The sequence below is a fragment of the Zootoca vivipara genome, chromosome 15 (genome assembly GCF_963506605.1).
Source record: "Zootoca vivipara chromosome 15, rZooViv1.1, whole genome shotgun sequence".
Taxonomy (NCBI): Eukaryota; Metazoa; Chordata; class Lepidosauria; order Squamata; family Lacertidae; genus Zootoca; species Zootoca vivipara.
Window position 1 is genome coordinate 27,115,476 of NC_083290.1, and position 20,691 is coordinate 27,136,166.

At 41.8% G+C, this 20,691-nt stretch overlaps 1 protein-coding gene across 4 annotated transcripts in view; it reads left to right on the forward strand.

The window, feature by feature from the left end:
* The first annotated feature begins 592 nt into the window (after positions 1–592).
* The window catches only part of TTC12 (tetratricopeptide repeat domain 12), a 41,604-nt gene continuing 21,505 nt past the window's right edge, over positions 593–20,691 (forward strand). For 3 of the 4 annotated variants that reach the window (XM_060283043.1, XM_060283042.1, XM_060283044.1), the window contains exons 1-12: positions 593–681; positions 2,140–2,225; positions 7,462–7,613; positions 8,927–8,960; positions 9,869–9,946; positions 10,494–10,615; positions 14,080–14,139; positions 17,856–17,927; positions 18,493–18,553; positions 18,799–18,987; positions 19,230–19,299; positions 20,530–20,618. In XM_060283043.1, coding sequence (XP_060139026.1) covers positions 2,165–2,225; positions 7,462–7,613; positions 8,927–8,960; positions 9,869–9,946; positions 10,494–10,615; positions 14,080–14,139; positions 17,856–17,927; positions 18,493–18,553; positions 18,799–18,987; positions 19,230–19,299; positions 20,530–20,618 — 988 coding nt within the window. In that variant the 5' untranslated portion in view covers positions 593–681; positions 2,140–2,164. Of the gene's footprint in view, positions 741–2,139; positions 2,226–7,461; positions 7,614–8,926; positions 8,961–9,868; positions 9,947–10,493; positions 10,616–14,079; positions 14,140–17,855; positions 17,928–18,492; positions 18,554–18,798; positions 18,988–19,229; positions 19,300–20,529; positions 20,619–20,691 lie in introns of all 4 variants that reach the window. The other variant, XM_035139505.2, reaches the window with a different exon arrangement.

Here is a 20,691-nt window from a genome sequence, read left to right on the forward strand (position 1 = left end):
TGATAATTGTATGAAAATCAATATGCTTACGTGGGTGACTAATAATCAGTTTTAATCAGAGAAGGAAGGAAGGAAGGAAGGAAGGAAGGAAGGAAAGAGATGGTGATGAGCTGCTGTGGTGTAGTGACTGGGGTCTCAAGTCTAGGACCTGGGAGACTGGGGTTCAAATCCCCACTTAGCCATGAAGCGTTTTTAGCTGTACATAATTTCCCATATATTCAATAAACGTTTTCCAATCTTTCTCTGTCAGCGTTTCCTATTACAGGAAGCTTAAAACCTTCTTGCTTGGCTATAAACTTCTATAGGTGAAATGCCATCCGACGTTGTGCTTTTACTAGCACTCTCAGCTGCAAGAGCGTGAGCCTTAGGAGGAGAACGTGAGAATCCCTTTCGAGCAACCCGTGTTTAGACATCACATCGCTGAGGTTACAAACAGGCGGGAGAGACTTGTCTCCGCCCACAGGCGCTCGGTTCTTCCCTCGCCTCCTCTGAGGCGCCCTATGACTTCTCCTTTCCCCAGGGGCTCTTTTGCATAGCCACGCCCCTCCGCTCTCGGGGCTGCGCGCTGGACCGCCATCTTGGACTCCTCGGCGGGGGCAGCGTGGTTACCATGGAGACCGCCGGGACGCGGCGCGGCCTGTGAAGGGAGACAAAATCAAAGCCCGACTCAACTCCGTCCCTGATATTGGCTCCTAATTTCCTAACCGAAAATACTGTAGTCATTCCCGAGTCCTCCTCAGGTATTCTGGGGAAATAGGGACTACTTGACCTTGGTCCATGTAGCTCAGTATGGTCCGCACTGGCTGGCAGCGGCTCTCCAAGATTTCAAGGCAACTCTAAGGGGAGATATCGGAGCCTGTCTACAGATCTTTGTAGCGGGTTGGGGGGGAGTTGTTGAGCTTATTGTTTTTGTGGGTAGCGGGAGTGGGGGTGGGGTGGAGATTGCACAAAAGTTGAGTCGTTGAGTTTTTTGGGAGATCCCAGATCATGGACATTTCCTTTTAAATGTAAATAAAAAATTAAAATAAACCCAGGGGTCAGGCATCTGTTTGAGGGGCAGGCTTTTGTTGGGGGGGGGGCAAGAACCTCAGTTTCAAGATTTATACGCAGTTTATACACTGTGTGTGTATAGTCAGTGCTTTTTTCTGGGGGGATGCAGGAGTATGCATACCCTTAAACATTTTGTGAATCTTTGTACTTTTGTCCATTTACTGTATTTATTTTTCCCGATTTGAACTATAAAAAGGTGATTTTCTGGAGTCCAAATGAGAGTACCTCTAAACATTTTTTTAAAGAAAAAAAGCACTTTATATAATAATTTATACACTATGGGGTGCGTAGCCAGAATCCAACTGCTGCAGTTTAAGCGCCCATCACTTTAGTGGAAGTATAGATACAAAAAATCCACAAAAACTTCCTCTGTTGCTCTTCTGCTTGCCGTGGAATAGGTAAAAGAATGGGGGGGGGGTTCGCCCCCCACAAGGGTCTGTTTATTTAGTGATAGCAAATCTGTGTATTAGTGTAGAAGGAATAACTATGCTGCCCCTTAAAAAAAATAGTGCCCCCCTTTAGATTTCTCCCACCCACCCCAGTTTGTCTGCAGCAATGGGAAAGGCAAGGCCCTAGAAAGTGACTTCCTCTTTCTCATCCCATTGCCCTGTAAATAGCATCTCCCCCCACTTTCCTGAAACTACACCCATTCTTGGATGCTCTCAGCATTTTCTTTGTCTTCTTCCCTCCAGCTGTTCTCACAGTTCCAGCTTTGCCCTGGATTGGCTTTGGAACACCAGAAATTAGACTTCCCCACCTACCCTTTTTTTTTTTGCAATGCTAAAGTGTTTCTTCTGATGAGGACTTTTAGTAGAAGGTTTTGCACTAATGGGACATATATAGTTTTGTTAGATAGTAATACTGAGGATTAGTGAGCTCTTGCCCTGCCTCAGGAGTGTCTCAGTAAAAGCCATGGTAGTAAATCTGCTTTGCATGTTGGCAGCATAGGCAGAACTCAAAATTAGCATAACGTAAATTACTGTTAGCCATTTCTAATGAACCCGTGAAACAACCACAAGGTGGCAAGCTTTAGACATTATGAAATAGCTTGAGATGTTTTATAATTTTTCCTCTTCTTCCTTTCATACAGATTCTTTCAGTATTTGGGGTCAAGATGTCTAAAGTACAGGAAGAACAGGATTTGCAGAAGTTTCTTAGAGATGTGGATGAAGTTAGTAAGTCAACCATAAATTTGTTTGAACAGTGCCTTGCATGAACTGAGCATGTCCCAGACAGTCAGCAGCACCTGATTTTTCACTAAAGCATCCTTTGGTGTGGGGAGGTCTTCCTTCTTTCCTAGAGAAATACCCCCCTCAGCTAAAGTAGGAGAAATTGAAATTACTGCTGAGCCAATTTTTCTTGAGCTCCACTGTAAGCATACTTATACTGCCTTTTTAAACAACCCCCAAGTGTTTGAGAGTGGTTTGACCCTCTTAACTTTGCCTTTCAGCTTCCTTTTTTACCAATCCCCTCATTTTGGGGAAGTTTCTTCTTTTGAAATCAAATGTGACTGTGTTTGATTTTCTTGGCAAATTGGCCCTGTGCATGTGGTTGCTTTACCTTTCTTTCTGTGAATTTGAAACAATAATAAATGACCCACAAGTGTTCTACACCTGAGGCAGGTGATGGCAAGAGGAAATAATTTTCACTACACAGGGATTTCAACCTGGATTTTATAAGAGGAAAATAGGAAGCTGCCTTGTATCAGGTCTGACTGCCCATCTAAGTCCAACATTCTCTACTCTGACTCCCCAGTTCCTCAAAAAGAAATAATTCCCATTAACTAACTGATTATTTAGATCGGAGTTGCCAGAGATTGAGCCTGGGTCATTGTGCATGCAATACGTAGCATTCTGCTGTGATCCTTTCTTAAACTCAGTATCCTCTTTGCTGTACTGACTGATTTGCTGAATTACAACTATGATGAAATGAAGTATTTATATCACACCTTTCATCTGTGGCACAGTACACAGAGTTCTCAGTGGGTCTTCTATGCAGGGACTGACCAGCTCCAGAATTGCTTAATGTTGATGAGGTTGCTACTACATGTGCCTTCAGATCATGCCTTGAGTAATGAATCCAATGACACCTTTTAGGATAACATTTGTCAGGAAATGAAAATTTTGTGTCACTTAACGGGCGATCATTGTTGGTCCCTTTGAAATTAGTCACCTGTGATGAAGCTGCAGCTCGCCTTGACCACTGAACAGCACCAGAACCATCAGCCTACATGGATTTTAAAATCAAGAGTTGTAAAACACTTTATTTAGACAACACATTTCCAGCCACTATCTGACCATTCAAGTAGTATGTTGCAGCTTACCCTGAACGCCTTCCTAAAAGAATTAAAAAGCATAGGAAAGACATCTTGAAAGCACCGAGATAGTGAAAGACGCAGATGATTTATTAGAACAACTCTTTCTAGTAATAGTGTACAGAGATGCAAAGATTTGATCACCAGGCTACACAACATTACAGCTATATCCGACAAGTTCTGCTGTCAGTAATCCTTTGATTTAGTTCTCTGTGTTGCAAAATTTGCTTTAAAAATTGATGCTAGCAACTGCTCTCATGACAATCAATAATTCAAAAGCCTCCCAGTTTGGCTTTCTTTTTTAATGCTTATGAGTTTATGAGCTTGACAGCTTATTCCATACAATAATTTTGGTAACTCTTTGTAAACATTATTTTATTTACACAGTATCAAAATCTTTTTGAGGTAGATAATCTGAACCCTGAGATTTGGAAAAAGAACACAGAGCTTTATAGAAATATGAATAGCAAATAGTATTTGGTGACAAGCAATGCGGTACGACAATAAATTATCCACCTTCCCGCACAGCCTTCCCGCATGGAAGGGGAAGGATGACTAATGCAAAACACTCCTACCCTCATTTGAAAAACTGTGTATCAGTATTATAAAATGAGATTCTTTGAATGTTATTTATATTCTGTCTCAGTTGCTAAAATGCTGTTCACTTTGGCTAGCCTTTGGTTTATTGTACCTAGCACACTATCACATAAAATCTCTAGCTCTGTGATATAAAGACTGCCCTATTCTGCTTCTTCTTTTCTTCCTCTTCTCCTTGTCTTGGTCTAAGGGAACTACTACTTAATACAGGTTTTATATTTCCAAAAGAAGCATTTTTCTCCCCAGTCTGTTTTTCTCCATGGTGGCATCAGTATAGAAAAATCTGAAGCCTTATCAGAGTGACACATCTGTAATCTAATTAATTTTCTGCTCCAGCTTCTCCCCCCCCCACACTTTTAAACAAAATGAGGGAGAAGATAAAGGTACAAATACAGTGATTATGCCACCATTTTGTAATGAAAAGATTACTGAAAGCTGTTCAAGGATATAATATGGAAATAAAAAACCTATATTCATTATTTATGTAGCCCACTAGTATATAATGATTCTCACATAACTTTCCACTCCAAACATCAGACTGAAATATATTTACAATTTCATAAACTGCTTCACATGGATGGTTCACTGGGTGACTTTGTTAAGATTCAAATACGTATTATTTTAAGAAATCCCCTTGTAAAAGCAGAAAGAAATTGTCAGTCATTGTGATGTATTTATTGTTCTAAAAAGAGAAGAATCTCCTTATCCTTTGTCATCTGTCCTTTACTGTATGACTGCATCCTGTGCACTCCCATGGCTGGCTTGTAAAGCTGTGTATACACCATGTTAGCCCCAGTCCACATCTATCCTGTACTTTTTTGAGGCACTATGCATTTTCATCCTTTTCTCCCCAAATCAACTTCAATGTTTCAATTTGAAACATAAGCTACGTGAAGACATCCATACCCCCTCTCTGCCCACTCGTGTGGACAGAAAGCAGGTGACATGGAATCACATGTACACTGATGTGTACAATGATGTGTAAATGTGATTTACACAGTAGGGAATAAATGGCCTTGCTGCATTTTAAGTCAGTAATGTTTGCACAGCCTGTGCTGGAAAGAAAACTTTAGGGAAGCTTTTTCCAACCAGGTATCCTTCAGATGTTTTGAATGACAACTCCCATTAGCCCCAGCATCATAAGGTAATGCTGGGTGAGGGCTGATGGGAACTGTAGTCTAAAACATCTGAAAGTCTGAGGAAGACTGCCTTAGTATCAACATAGAGTTTAGAATTTATTGCTTCTTGAATTTCTTTCCTGAATTTCTTTCTTTGTGGTCCTCTGCAGCCGTAGTGCGGCATCTTTTTGTTTCTTCTGCTGTCTGCTTTACTTGCAAGGTACAGACAGGGGTTGTACAGGTCATCTGAGAAGACGGGGAGATGATGGTTGTTCTTTGTTTTGGCTTTGCTTTCTGCAGTATCCCCAACTCATCTCGCCTCTACCCCCTCAGTGAATTAGAACTGGCTTACCAATTCATGAGCTGGAGAAATCTCAATTATTGCTTGGGTCATCCATTTTCATATAAACACGACTGCAACAAACCAGAACTACAAGGAGAGCAGGCGTCCAGAACAGCCAATCTGTTCTGCAGAGATAAAATGCTGACTTCAGAAGTAAATCTTGGCCTTGTTGCACTGCTTTGCAAAAACATTTCTCTTTTTATATTTTTCTCAATGTTTGGAAAGTGGTGTGCATCATGCCAGCTTCTGAAAAAGCCCCCAAATTAAATCTGAGCTGAGCAATTTGTTCAGCATTGAGTCTACATAAAAATGTTACTTTGAGCCAGAGGGTAGCACCTGGTTTGCATATTTACAGTACCGTATTTATTTTTTAAAAAACCATTATTTGCATATTTGAGTCGTAGGAAGTTAACATACAATATTCCTTTCTTGAGCATGTTGGCTACCACACTATGCAAGTGATGGGTGAGTACCACTTGAATTCTAAGTTCTTGAAAGTTAAAAATAAATCACAGAGAAATAAATATTTCTAAGGGTCTTTTTTAAAACAAACAAACCAAAAACCCAATATTACAGCTTTCCTTTGGTTTTCTTTTTGCCATTCCAATTTAAAACACATCTGTGCAACCATGAGGGATAGAAGATTTGTTTTCCTACAAATATAAGATTTGTAGGATTCTAGCCAGAACATTATGGTCACATTAAAGTACCTCTGGGTTTTCAATCTGGGACATACATGTATGAATCTCAATGACCAGCATTACATCTCTTAAGTAGTGAGAGAGCTATGTTCCCTGCTAAGCAGAAATCACTCTTGTTTCACCTTCTTTGAAGTCTCTCAGCCCCACCCACCTCACAGGGTGTTTGTTGTGGGGAAGGAAGGGAAAGGAGAATGTTAGCCGCTTTGAGACTCCTTCGGGTAGTGATAAAGCGGGATATCAAATCCAAACTCTTCTTCTTCTTCAAAGTGGCTTACAAACAATAAATAACAAGAACATACAGCACAAATCATTTAAAATAATTAAAAAATCTTCAATAAAACAATTACAATCTATTAAGCACTATTAACAAAAAGATAAGCTAAACATCACATTTACAACAAAAATCATATTACTGTATATGATTAACAAATCTGTGGCATTTATGATCTTTAAAACAATATTAACAACACTAACAAAATAGCAACTAAAAGCTAAGCACTGTTAAGTTCATCCACATGTTCTCCATGTCCCCAAAGACTATGGTCTTTGTTCATTAAAATACACATAAAATACACATAATGCCCACTGTTAAGATAGCTCAGCCAGATACTGCACCGGCTGGGGTCCTTGGGTAGTGGGCCGTGGTGGGGATGATGGGGTTCTTGGGCCTACCACTAGTGGTAAGGTGGATGTTGACTCCGCGTAGCCTGCTGCGTGGCACCTTTGATGAAGATGCTTGATAGGTTAGTTATTATTAATCTCAGGGTTGTGGACTTGAGCCCCATTTGGGCATAAGATTCCTACATTGCAGAGGGTTGGACTTGATGACCCACGTGGTCCCTTCCAGCTCTACGACTATGATTCTGTATGTTGCTCTTGATAATCAGGAGGTCCCTTCCCCCTTGAGGAAGTAAGGGACAAGCCTGTGGCTGCCCTTGGTGTAGAAACCGACCAAGAGGTCCAGCAGTGGCTGCATGCTCATGATGCTCTTGCTGTGTGGCGGCCCATCCACCAGCAGGTGCTCCAGCTTCTGCCACACTTTGGTGGTAGCAGAAGAGGCTGCTGCTGAGGGCAGGCAAATTTCCATTTGGCTTAGCTTTTCTCTGGTTGGTGTGGTTTGCTATGCTCTTATACTTTGTATTACTCTGTGGCTTTTATTGATTTGTTTGTTGCCTTTCTTATTTGTGCTTTACTTGCTCGTTGCCCTGTATGCCGTGTGCAGAAGCAGTGGGATGTACATTTCTGAAACCTATTACTGAGGGCAGGAGTGAACTCCTTATTTGTCTGACAACTTTTCTATTCCACACTTAATTGTTTCGTTTTTCCTCCTGTTTCCAGCCAACTTGATTCAAGGCCTAAATTCCACAGACCCTTCTATCCAGGAGAAAGCCATTGCAGACACAGAGAAAAGATTAAACACCACTGCTGTCAAATGTGAGGATAAACACAAGCCCACAGTGGACAGAACATGCATCAATACACGAGCCCCGGTAAAGCTACTCTAATCCTCATACCCTGATGGTACAGGGGGCTTTGAACAGTTACATACTGTACTTTTAAGCTATTATATAGCAACCCAGGTGAAGCTTCTGTTTACAGGATGCCACTTTTGCCTTTTGTCAAGTTTCTTTTCTTGGAAGAACTATTTAAGGTTTCTCTATATGCTGCTAATTGCTGTATCATTTCCCAACATTGCTTAAATGCACATAATATTAAAACGAAATGCCACTGTTATTTGAGAACAGTGTGTGTCAATATTAGGAGAAATAATATCCTTTTTATAGCTCTTTCCTGCTGTTTCCTTGCTTTGATTGTTTGTCTCTGATTATTGTGTTTGCCCATTCTCATTGTCAGTTCAGACTGTACTTGGGTGTAGCTGACTGAGGCCTGCATCCATATTGGCAGCACAGTTAGATGGTAGTAGATTGGCCTATGCCACTTCTGTAGTAGATTGGCCTATGCCACTTCTGACTGTACTTGAGGGCTGCCATTTTTTACCTTAAAAAAACCCTGCAAGTTGAAAATAGCATTCTAGCCCAGCCTTCTTCTTCTGCTAATTTTCTAAGGGTTTTATTTTAATGGCATCCCCTAATCTGTAGCCTGAAGCGCTATAGACCATTCTGCCATTTTTGGGACTCTGTTATCTCACCCTATTTTGTAATCCAAAGACACTCTGACTATTCTATCACTATGGGACTCTGTCATCTCATTCTACCCCATTGTGCTGCATGTTAACATGCAGACGGAATAACTTCCTCAATCAGGTGCAGCAAAATTAGACTGGCTCCAATTATGAAACTCACACACTTTTTTATTCTGGGCTAGTAGACGTATGACACCCCCCCCCCCCGGCAAAAATAAAATAAAGTAACTGAAAGCAGGCGTTTTCTTCAAATAGGGACGTTAATTATGAAATGTACAACAGCATGCCATTATTGTTGTTTTAAAGTGTCAGTCCACAATGGCAATTTACCCTATTGAAGTGTCTGCAAAATCCTTCTCCAAATTGATTTTAGTTTCCTAAGCCCTGAATTATTGGGTGGGAGGGAGTTTGTTTTGTTTCCTTCTCGTGGCTTTTAATGCTCCTGACGGAATTAATTTTGACAGCTGTTGAAAATGTTCTTCTTTTTGAGGTTATTATAGGTTATTATTATTTTTTAAGTGGCTTTGAAAAATGAGCCTCATTTTCTTTTCATGCAGCAGGTACCATTAAAAAAACCCCACAGCCAAGCAGTATGTTGCAGCATGCTCTTTCCTCCTCCGAACTTTCAACTAACTTTTTGCTTTGATGCACTCCTCTTAGGATTTGCCAGATCAGCAGGAAACAATGAATCCAGGTAAGTGGCTCAATACTTTGCTCCAGTGTATTTTGAATTGGGAGTACTACAGGAATCTCTGATACGCAGGTTGAATAAAGGATGCATACATGTATTGTAAGCAAACTCTAGTCTAGCCCAGTTTCTACATTTGCCCATGTATGGGTGGATCTTGAAAGAAAGCCGTATCCCAAGAGACTCCTCTGCTGTTTTCGTTTGTGGGGACGCATGGAATGAAAAGGAACAGATTCTGTTTCACAGATTGGCTGTCCGTCTACTGTCAGCCTAGACTGGCTACCCCATCAGATCCAGGTAGCTTGCATACACCCCTGTGAGGACGGAGTGTCATGGAAGTAGCAATTCCTCTGTTCTTTGTCGGAACCCTACAATTAATTGCATGTGAGTTAAGGGGTGGGCAGTGTTGACATGTCCTCAGACTCTTTCCCCTTTGCCTTGATTGGCTCCTTGAGTTCCCTGTATCTAGTTGAGGGACTGGAATACCAGTTATCTCTACTAATCCTGAGACATCTTATATACCATTAAAGCCACTTTTTCTTTTTGATTTCCAAGTCAGAACTGGTTTCATTCATCTACATAACAAGCCCAGATGGTGTGTGAGGAAGTGCTTTTCAGTATCTTTTAATCACTTCATTATCCAGAAACTAGAAAGACCCTGTCGCCTAGAAATGTGGGTTTTTTCAAATGTAGGGATTAAAATCACTATCAGCGTTATGGGTCTCTCTTTTAATGGAAGCTTATTACCCCTGTTCTGATTTGATGTCACATTAATGAAACAGCCCTTTTCAATTTCCATTTCACATCTCAGATATGGCTTTGCTCTTCAATTTTACCTTCATCTTTCCCCTTTCTAAAGCGATCAAGCTCTTTTTGTTTGATTGAACTTGCATCTCCACTTTCTTGCCTTTTAGAGAGTTTTATGGCCGCTTTAGAAAAGGATGCCAAAGAGCGAGCAACGAAAAGGAAGCACAATGAAGCCTTAGCAAACGGTAACAATTTGGTTTTGACATGTCGGGGAAGGGGTGGGAGCTGTCTAGAAAGAAACCTTGGTTTTAACCTAAGTGATGAAGCTGTTCTATTTTTGTTATTATTTATTTTACAGATTTATAAACCACCGTGCCAAAGTTACTGAAGTAGCAAAGCATGAGATAAAATAGAAAAGATAATAAAAACCAGTACAGTTGTACACATAAGATTTCATAAAATGTCTGGGTCACACCTCAGGCTACATAAGGAGGGTCCTGCCTCCACAGATTCTGATAAGGCATAGTCAAAGAATAATTGATCATTTGACTGCTCATGTGTCTTCAAATATAGCTTACGGTGGTCAAATATTTAATAACATCAGGTTATTGCTCAGCAATGGCAACTGGAGTGGATGAAAGTTTTAATATGAGAATCTTGCAGCTCAAGTCTTAGTTGTTTATTGTGAATCAGGGTGTTGGTTCATAGCCCCCACCCCCACCCACTTTCCAACCAACATTCTGGGTTTAACCTAAGAAAGGCTTTTTATGCATCTGGTTATCATTTCCACAGCACTGAAAGAAAAAGGGAATGATGCTTTCAGCAAAGGGGACTATGCTCTGGCTATTCAGAAGTACACTGAAGGCCTCAAGAAGCAAAAGGATATGCAGGTGCTGTACACCAACAGAGCACAGGTCAGTGTGGGGCAAGAACAACAAATGATGACCACTTTATCCCCACAGCAGGGAGTTGACTTCGTGATCTAATCTGAGTCTGAATATAACCAGTGCTAAAGATAAAGCCATAGATTCATGGTTGCAATTAAAACAGACCACCTAGTTTATTGGTAAACGATGCTTTATCTGGAAAATAATATTATTTTCACATTGGAAGATAATATTATGAACTTGGAAGGAAGACATGGCAATGTTATTTTAGTCATTTGTAACATTGGGTCACCAACTCCTGCCAGATCTCCTGCATTTGAAATGCATTCATTTTCTTTATGCATTGCATGATTCCCAGGACTGTATGGCCTTGGCTTAGTATCACTCTCCTAGTACCCACCTATCTGCCAACGCATCGCCTGCTTCTCTCATGAGAATTGCACAGCTGAGCATCAGTGATGCACATTTTCAGGCAAATTTTGACTTTGGGAATTGGCATAGGGGACATTTTCCATTTCCATCACAACATTTTCTTGTGCCCCACAGAGTTATCTAAATTAACATGTTTATTTAGCAAACAGTGCTAGCCACTGAAACTTTCAGGCTTGCCAAATATTGTATTTGAGATTTCAAATGATGTCCAATCATGTGCAGTAGTCGGAACCATCTTCTGCTTATACAATATGGGACCTGGATATTTGAAGGGTTTCCTCTGCTTATGTAAGACCATCCCAATGCCCTTTTAAAATGTGTTGGGGGGGGGTTGTTGGGTTGTTTTTATTTTGATTGGTATGTATTTTGTGGTTTTATATTCTGATTTTATTCTGGGAAATGGCCTGAGACTTGCAAGGCAGTATATTAATTCAAATAATAATAATAATAATAATAATAATAATAATAATAAAGGTTGTCATTTCAGGTACCCCGCCCCATTCCCTGCCCAAAAGAAATCAGACTCTCTGGGCTTTTGCCAGAGATAGGGCCTTCTCCATGTTGGCACTAAGATTTTGGAATTCCCTCCCAGGGATATCCAACAATCCACCTCTTTGTCTAGTTTTACATGGACTTTAAAAGCATCATTGTCCCCAAATGTTTTTTATATGTTTGTTTGTTATTCATTATTTTCTTTTTATGCTGTGCTGCTTTATTAATTGTGAGATTTTGTTGCTTTTATTATTTTAATTGTAAATTGCCATTCAGCGAATCTGTTCTTAAAATGTGGGAAATGCATATGTAAAGTAAAGAGATCAATAAATTGTGCTACTTCTTATGGATACATAAGAAGGATGCATACAGAAGAGGCATGACAGGTTCAAAAGAAAAGTATAGATTGGTGGGATTAGTATAGCACAGTGGGTTTTTAAAAAGGGGTGATATTCAGCTAAGTTTTGAATACATTGTTGTTGTCTGTCTCAAGAGATAATGGAGTGCACCTCTGTGGGTGAAGTCAAACCACTGTGTTAGCAGCACCAACGGGACCTCCCTGGAGTGCAAGCCTAGGCAGTGTGTATGGCGGTCCTGGTCTACTCAGATGACAAGGCCCTCCTCTTGGCCTCGCTGATGTGGTCCTAAGGAAAAAAGAGCAAAATGTTTGGCACCAGCTTGGCTGCAGGAGTTGACGGAAGGAGGCGTACAAGGCGCCATACATCAGTCTTGGAGATTCCACCCCAGATTTGTGTAGGGTTTACTCCTTAGCCATTTTTTTCTCCTTAAGATATCCCGTAGCATAGCAGTGGTTTAGGATCAGTGTTTCCTTCTCCTACCTTCCCACGTTGATGAGCCCCACCTGCCCCTTTCTTCCCTCTACACACAGCATGTGCAGTAGCTGCCTTTTTAACAGTTTAACCCACTATTAGTTTCATCTGCTCAATCTGCCAGAGTCTGTCTTCACATGCAAGGGAAGTCCCTAACTAACCAAGGGTTTGAGACCCATCGGCTAGCCTCACCTGGTTTAGCTGACCAGTCGAAGTCGTATCCCAGGGTGTGGCCGCTGTCACATGCTGACAGCTTCTAGGTGCCACAGATGATAGCTGAGTGCAGGATGGAGACCAAAGGTAAAACTTAAAAGTGTTTGCCCTGTTTCCAACCAATACCCTTTTGGAGGCACAAATAATACAGCTAAATGTGCATTACAGTTACTCCTTTGAAATGTAGCCAGACCTTCAGCACCTTCTAATGAGAACATAGACATAATCTTTATGGGCCTTTCTAGAGTCTAATCATGTTCGAAATAAGCTACAAGCTCTGTGCAATTCTTGCGTCACCTTTCACATTCCTTATAATAGGATTTGATGTGCTTCATTTCTTGCCATGTTCTCAACAATGAATATTAATAGGATATCTAGGAGAAAATATGGTTGAAAGTTACTGGCAGAATATTGTACACTCTGCTCTTTGACAAAGCTCATTCAATTCCACTTATCCTGCATTCTGCTCTGTTAAAGGGGATGCAACACAGGCATGCTACATGGCTACTGCTGACATTCTGAAAGATGCTTAAAAATGAAGCCAAATTCTCTGGTGCAAAAGTGGTGTAAGACATGTGCATCCATGGCTCCTTGGGGGCTCTGTTAAAATATCAGAGATCTTAGATATTTTTGTGTGTATGTTTGTGTGTGTGTTCGTTCCGGAGTATCCATTAGCAGGTGAGCCAACCTTTCCTGGTCCCAGCATGTTATAGGGTTGGGGAGCTGACAGGCTTTACACATGGGAAGTTTCCTGTGGTAAGCATGGGGTGTGTCAGGGCAAGTTGCTTCCCTTCCCTTGGAGCGTATCTCAGTCACCAGGTTGTCCACTACAGTGCCTAACTGGCAGCATTAAAACTCCAGGACACATTATTTGAAAGCTCGCAAAGTGCCACTGCTCATCCTTCACAAAGAGCTCTATGCACTTCACATCATGAGTGGAGCTCTCCAGATCTGTACTGTCAATTTGTCAAGCATTTTAAGAGGCTATTACATCATGTGGTCGGTCACGAACTCTTAGATTCATCTCTCACAGGACAGCCAACTGATGCAAAACACATCTGTAATATTGTAGTTTTGACCCGCAGCTTTTTGAAGAGTCAGATTCCTCTGATTTAGGACCTTAACTCTTAAATGCCTTTGTAGGGGGAACAGCTTCTGTTCCAATTAATGGTGCTTTTGGCAATAATTGAAACGGGGCTGGAATTCATTGCCTTAAACCCAGAGACATAGAAGACCCTTTCTGATCATGGGTTCAATGGTTTTTGACCTCTCCCTGTTTTCTATGGTTTAATTTAATTGAAGACTCTGTGAAGTTGTGCCTGGGAGAGTAAGGAGCATCTCTCAAGGGTTACTTTTTGTAGCCTTTCCAGAGTGTGTGCAGGTTTTATCACTTTAATTGAGTTTAATTAATTAGTTGAGATCAGTTGAATACTTTGAACAAGGAAAGACTCACAAAAATGACCTATATTTTAGTTAGCAACTGTACTTCAACTTATATTCCTCTGTCGATCCATTTTGTTTCAGGCCTACATCAAGTTACAAGACTATGAAAAAGCTATCAGTGACTGTGACTGGGCTTTAAGGGTAAGAGACCCGCTACTTTTCTCAGCTGACCAGTGCTGAAGAGGGAATGTGTTGGGTACATTCAACCTAGTGATGTGTGAATGAGACAATACAGGTGATGGAGGGACTGGGTAGATCCAGCTTCCAAGCTATTAAATACAAACGAACCATTAAAAGAAAAAAAGTATCCCAAGGAAAGTTTAGGCAGCCAGATGAGCCACTTTTCATGGCACAGGGAGGTAGTAGCTATTCTAGAGCATTGTGAGAAAACCCACGCTTTCCCAAACCTCTGTGCTCCACGACTCTTTGTTGCCATGAGCCTCTCTGTTGCTTTGTGATGGCACTTGTAGATGACAGTCAGGCCAAGTACAGTCATACCTCGGTTTGCGACCACAATCCGTTCCGTGGAGCCGGTCGCTCCCCGATGCATGCTTCTGCGCATGTGCGAAGCGCCGATAGAGCGCTTCTGCGCATCTGAGCGCCGCAGAACCTGGATGTAAACACTTCCAGGTCCGCGGTGGTTGGAAACCGAAGCAGTCGCAAGTGGAGGCAGTCGCAAACCGAGGTATGGCTGTAGATGAAGATCTGCACTTGGATCAGGGGCCCTTGCTGTTAGGCAACCCAGTCACTCTCTCAAACCATATTGCTGGTGGTAACATAGCTATCATGACTAGGCTACTAGTCTTGAATATATTACCTCCCTTACCAGTTGCTGGCTATCACAAATGGGGAGAGTGCCATTACGCTCACATCTTACTGGTGGGCTTCCCAGAGGCATTTGGATGACCTCTGAGAACAGGATGCTAGACTAGATGCACCATCTAGTCCAGTAGAGTTCTTATGTTCACGCGCCTGTTCTATAAAATGGAAATCTCAGGAGGTCAAAATGTGTTAAAGATTCCAAAATTATTTGCAAATTAAAAAAAGGTATTGCATTCGTTATGATTACTGGATTAAAATTAAGTCCTATGCTTCCTTAAGAGACACTGAGTTGTCTTTCTGGACATAGTTTCTGGCTTTCCATTAAAAAACCTAAATGAAATGCTGGATGTCCCAGAACAGTGAAGATTTGACATTTATATCTATCCTTTATGGAACAAATCTCCCAATTTCTCATTTGTTTGAATTCAAATATTTAATTAAAGACTGGTGCAATTCATGATAAATTAATTATCTTGTGACACTTTCTAAGATACGTGTAAAACTTGAAGATTAATATTCTTGCTCAGTTCCCCGAGCATATATGACACTTGACATATTCACCTGACACCCAGAACAAGGAAGAGCTGAACGATGATGCATTTTAAGTGATTTTTTTAAAAAATAATAATAATCCTGATTTCCATTAAGCAGTGCATTGCTGACAAATCTCAGTTGTGTCACCTCAGATATATTAAGATATTCATGAGTTTGTGGCATTCACTTAAGGCAGAAGAGGCCAGCTGATCCGCTGCCATTTGAAATCTGATTTTCTTGGTTGGTTCTTTAAAAAGTCCACAAAACTTACCATACACAGGAGTACAGGAAGTCAGAATACTGTTCCAGCTAGGTCAGTATTGTCTACACCAGGCACAGGCAACATTGGCTCTCCAGATGTTTTGGAACTACAACTCCCATGATCCCTGACCGCTGGCCCTGTTAGCTAGGGATCATGGGAGTTGTAGTTCCAGAACATCTGGAGAGCCAAGGTTGCTTATGCCTGGTCTACACTGTCTGCCACTTGCTTTCGGGGTTTCAGGCAGTGGGTGTTTCCCAGCCCTTCCTAGAGATGCTGGGGATGGAACCACAGACCTGCATGCAAAGCAGATGCTGTTCCGTGAGCTGGGGCTCTTTCCTCCAATCAGCAAGAGCCTGTTTCCACTGTCATCAGTATTTATGCAGTCACCCTGTGAGATTCACTCAACCATAGGCTCCTGTATGACCACCTGGAGTGATTCCTCGGGCATTTGTGCCAAGGTGGCACCCTGTGTTGCATGGAGCACCCCTATGCTAGGTTTCCATAGAACGTCTTACAGCTTGTCCCTCCACAGAGCTGGAAGAGGAATTATGCCAGGGCGACTCTTTCCTGGATTGCCTGGGAAATGCACTCCAGCTGCTACTTCTCATGTAGTCAGCTTGCTTATTAGTTGCAGATTAAAGTGCTCTTCCAAGAGGTCCTCTATGTTGTATGTGGGTGGGAGCAATGTTGCTGTTTTTGGCTGAGAATCTGCAGTTTAACAGCTTTAGGGTTAATCTGGTTGTGCATTTCCCCAACTCAGTCGCTTTCTCTTTGTTCTTTCCCGATGAATAATTTTCCTTACCTTGTCAGGGTTCCAAGGGTATAGCCCTACATCTTGATCTGATGAGGATTTTTCATCTCCCTCCAGTCTTTTCTGGCTTTTGACATTCTGTGTTTTGGGCTGTTCACTCCCCAAAGCCAGAAGGCACATTAACACCACTTCATGCAGCCCTGCCTGTCAGTGGATATTGAGTGAATGTTGTCCTTGGCTGTGATCCTGTAAGTACCTGCAGCCAAAAGCTCCTTTGTCTTCCGATGTTGGTGTTGCTGTCCCAGTCATTTGCCTCTAAGATGAGAAGAAAGACTAATGTCCACTTAGGATCTGAAACCTTTAAGGCTTTTGGAAAGATTGTTTTTCCTGCCACTTGTAATATCATAAGTGACACTGATTTAGTGAGGTGGAGGTGGGAGCACTAGACAGCAGGCCAGCAAAGGTGCAGCGAAACAGCTGCTTTCCCCAAAAGTCTGGTGAGTATCTGTCAGTATAAGTGATGACCACATTTCATTATAATTTCCTGACAGGGTGGCTGAACAGCGTTTTAGATGTCCTGATAGCAGACACCTTTAAGAATTGTTGTTGTTTAGTCGTTTAGTCGTGTCCGACTCTCCGTGACCCCATGGACCATAGTACTCCAGGCACTCCTGCCTTCCACTGCCTCCCGCAGTTTGGTTAAACTTGTGTTTGTAGCTTCGGGATCAATCTATTTGATTTCACTTCTTGGGCCCCAAGAGAGGCATCACTGCCTTCTAATTACAACATAGCTGCTGGTTCACCGTTCTGTGCTCAGGGCTTGAAAAAGAAACACAACAACAGACCATTACCAGCTCTTCAACTGTCAGTCCATGGTTTCCCAAACTTGGGTCTCCTGCTCTCTTTGGACTACAACTCCCATCATCCTTAGTTAGCAGGACCAGTGGTCAGGGATGATGGGAATTGTAGTTCAAAAGCTGTTGGAGACCCATGTTTGGGAAACCCTGTTTCAGTCAATCTGGAGACATTTTCAAATGGCTAGAATGTGGTTTCTTAAAAACTTTGTTGGCTGCCCTGTGTTTTGAATCATGCCAAAGTCCAGGCTCCTTAGCATCCTGCAGTGGTGTTCCTTCTAAGGGTGGTAGGCAGTTGGTTAGAATGACATTTCTCTATGGGTCTCAAGGGCAGAGCACATACCTTGCATAGATGAGGTCCCAGGTTCAATCCGCAACAGCAGGTAGGGTTAAGAATGTCCCTTGCCTGAAACCCTACCAGTCAGTGTGGTGGGTGGGCCAATAGTCTGACATGGTATAAGGCAGCTTCCTGTGTACCTGGACTTTGTGGGACACTTTGTTATAAGATAGTACTCTAAAGGTGCAGAACAACTGTCAGTTTGTAGTAATTGACTGTTGCTGTTATTGTGTAGTGCCAGGTCAATAGTGGAGACCAATAGCTGAAGGCTTGACTGAATAATTCTGTTCAATACAGTGTGATGAAAAATGCATCAAAGCTCTCTTCCACATGGGGAAAGCATATTTGGCCCAGAAGCAGTACAGTAAGGTAAGACCTGTTGACTTTTAGGCATTCATATCTGTTCTATGCCAGCTTATCCATTCATTTAGACAGTTATCCAGAATTCTCTCAGTTTTCACACTGCTGACTTCTGTTTGTTCTTACGTGCTTATTTGTTTTTAGAAGAAAGGCGAGCGCCAAAAAGAAGGTATGCTAAGCAGCCTGGTCCTGATGAAATCATGTTCAGAATGTGTAGGATTGCTGCTTTTGCAGTTAACTTGCTGACTAAAATGTTGCAAAGCTTTTTTATGGGTTTTATTTTAAATCATCGCCTGTCTCTATTCTAAGGGAGGAAAAGCAAAGGAGTTGATCCATGTCTGAGTTGGAGATACCCAGGAGAAAAAGTAGAATTTCCTTTCTAGTGCCTGTCTACAGTAATGTTTGATATTGAATAGTTTCAGAGCAGGCATGGAGGGTGAAATGTAACCCTTTCTTGCCCTTCTTTAAATTTAACCTATTTCCTCTGAAGTCAGTATTTGCATTGAGAGAAATTCCCCATTGATGAATCTCCTGTAATTGCCCCTCCTGTAAAATCTTGCCCTTATTCTTTCAGTCCAGAGAATGCTACCTGAAGATTTTAGACATTGATCCTGGAAAAGAGAAGCTGTGCAAAGGTAAGGAGTATAAAGAGCTTTTCACCTTCCTGCTGCTGGCATCCTGCTGTCAACTTTAAACAGAAGTAACTTCCTTTTTTTGGAAACATGATATGTGTACTTTTGGCTTGCTGTTACTTAAGCACCAGGACCCAACACTTAATTGGAACACCGTGCTTTACGTTCACTGTATTCTATTCCATTAGTTTTTGCTATAGGTTATGTGTCCTGTTTAGGTCTAACCCCCCCCCCCTTTGGACTTTCAGACTACATACACCAAGTAGACTTGGAGGAGAAAAGACAGCACGAGGATGAGAGGGCCATGGAGGAGCTTGAATCTGGAAAACACACAGCTGTGTCAGTGAAGGAGTTGCTCCAGCAGCTCCGCAGCCCTGATGAGAACATTCTGTACTATGCAGATGGGATTAGGCTTCTGACTGCGTTGATGCAAGACTGTGAGTACCCCCAGGATGTGCATATAAGTAGCAGGCCTCATGTTTGAGAGGTGCGCAGCACTTGTGACCTGAAATGCTGCTCACTGAAAGCCTCGAAGAACACTGTTTTGAATGGTGTGTGCTATGCTGCTTGCTGCTCCCTTTGTCAGCACTGACTTTAGTGATCTGGTTTCTTATCTCTGGGTATTGGGTGAGCATGTCATGATACTTCTCTGACATGATTATCTTTGAAATTGTTACAGGCACTGAGCAAGCCTTATTTAGGACAAACAATGGCTTCAGTATCATCAATGACAACGCAGTCGTGCAACGGTAAGGTCTCTCAGGTGAAGAGAACAGAAGAGTGTTACAGGGCAGAGCAATAGCAAGTCTGTTTCCAAGAAACACAATTGCCCATATGAAATTCAGATGGGCTGATCAGCCGATAATGTGGCAGCCAGTTGCAAAGTTTTACTGACGTCTAGGTGACCCTTTGCACAAACACAAAATCTGCTGTTTTGGATGCATAAAGGAAAATTGACTCTGGTGCATCCTCCACGCTCTTTCCGAAGGCTTAGTCTTTTTAATTTGTAAAGCCTGAGGGCAAGTGTAGGTTAAGAAAGCATAACATAAAAGAGTATCAGATCTAGGAGTTCTAAAGCACCACATTCACCCAAGGCCACAGAGCTCCACTAGTTTCAGCAAAGGCAGTGTACTCTGTGCTGATTTTCACAAGGAAAGGGAGTTCAGGCCCCCTTTGCTCTAACTGCTGGAACTTTTTCTCAGTATCTCCTTAATGTTTTTAGAATCAAAGCAGAGGATCTTCCTGCAGGATTTATGAGCTCCTTGCTTCATATTGTTTCATTTTTGCAATGTGCTAAGTTGTACTTCTTGAAAAGCAATAACTGGCGACTTTAAGTGCTACTCTCAGTTGCCTAAATCTGATGCCTGGAAGAGATCAAAGACATTTGTTCACTGCTGATTTCTTTTTAATTCTTTCGGAAAACAGAACAAAGAGAGATCCAGGGGAGCTGTAAGTGGAATGAGTGAATGTGAGCAAAAGCCGTCTGTGCAAAATGTAATAGTAACTTGAATGGTATCTTGAAGCCCATAATTAGGATGGGAAGAATCTTTTAATGGCCTTCTGGGAGAAAACAGGAGGCCTCTTGTAAGGCACCTGGAGAAATGTTAAAGCTTAGAACTGATGTATAAGAAAATAGGGAGCTGCCTTATATTGAGACAGACCATCAGTTTTTGCTTTCTTAATAGACAGATAAAATCCTGCACTCTCTGCTAGTGTGGCCCTGAGTCGCATTTAGGGGGAACAAATTTTTTGCCAGCATAGCATTGCTGTGTAAATAAATACATGGCCTGGATGGGCAACATCCAACCTGAGAAAGCACCTTTCATGATTCAAAAGCCTGCACCAATATTTTAAACCCCAGTTTGTCCAAACAAAAGGCTGTTCCTCACTTGCTTCATGTTTTCTTATTCTGTGGGACCAACACATCTCCTAGGACCTGCCCCTCTCCTTGATGCTTAATGAACCTGTTTATTTTCCAGGGTCTTCCACACCAAGACAAAATCCCCTGATGAAGTGGAGCTCTTTATTGCCATTCTCCTTCTGTGGCAAGCAGCCTGCAAAGACAATGGTAATCAACATCAATTATTGTTAATGTATTGTGAATACGGCTTTGACGCTGCTTGGAAGCATTGTTTTCAGTG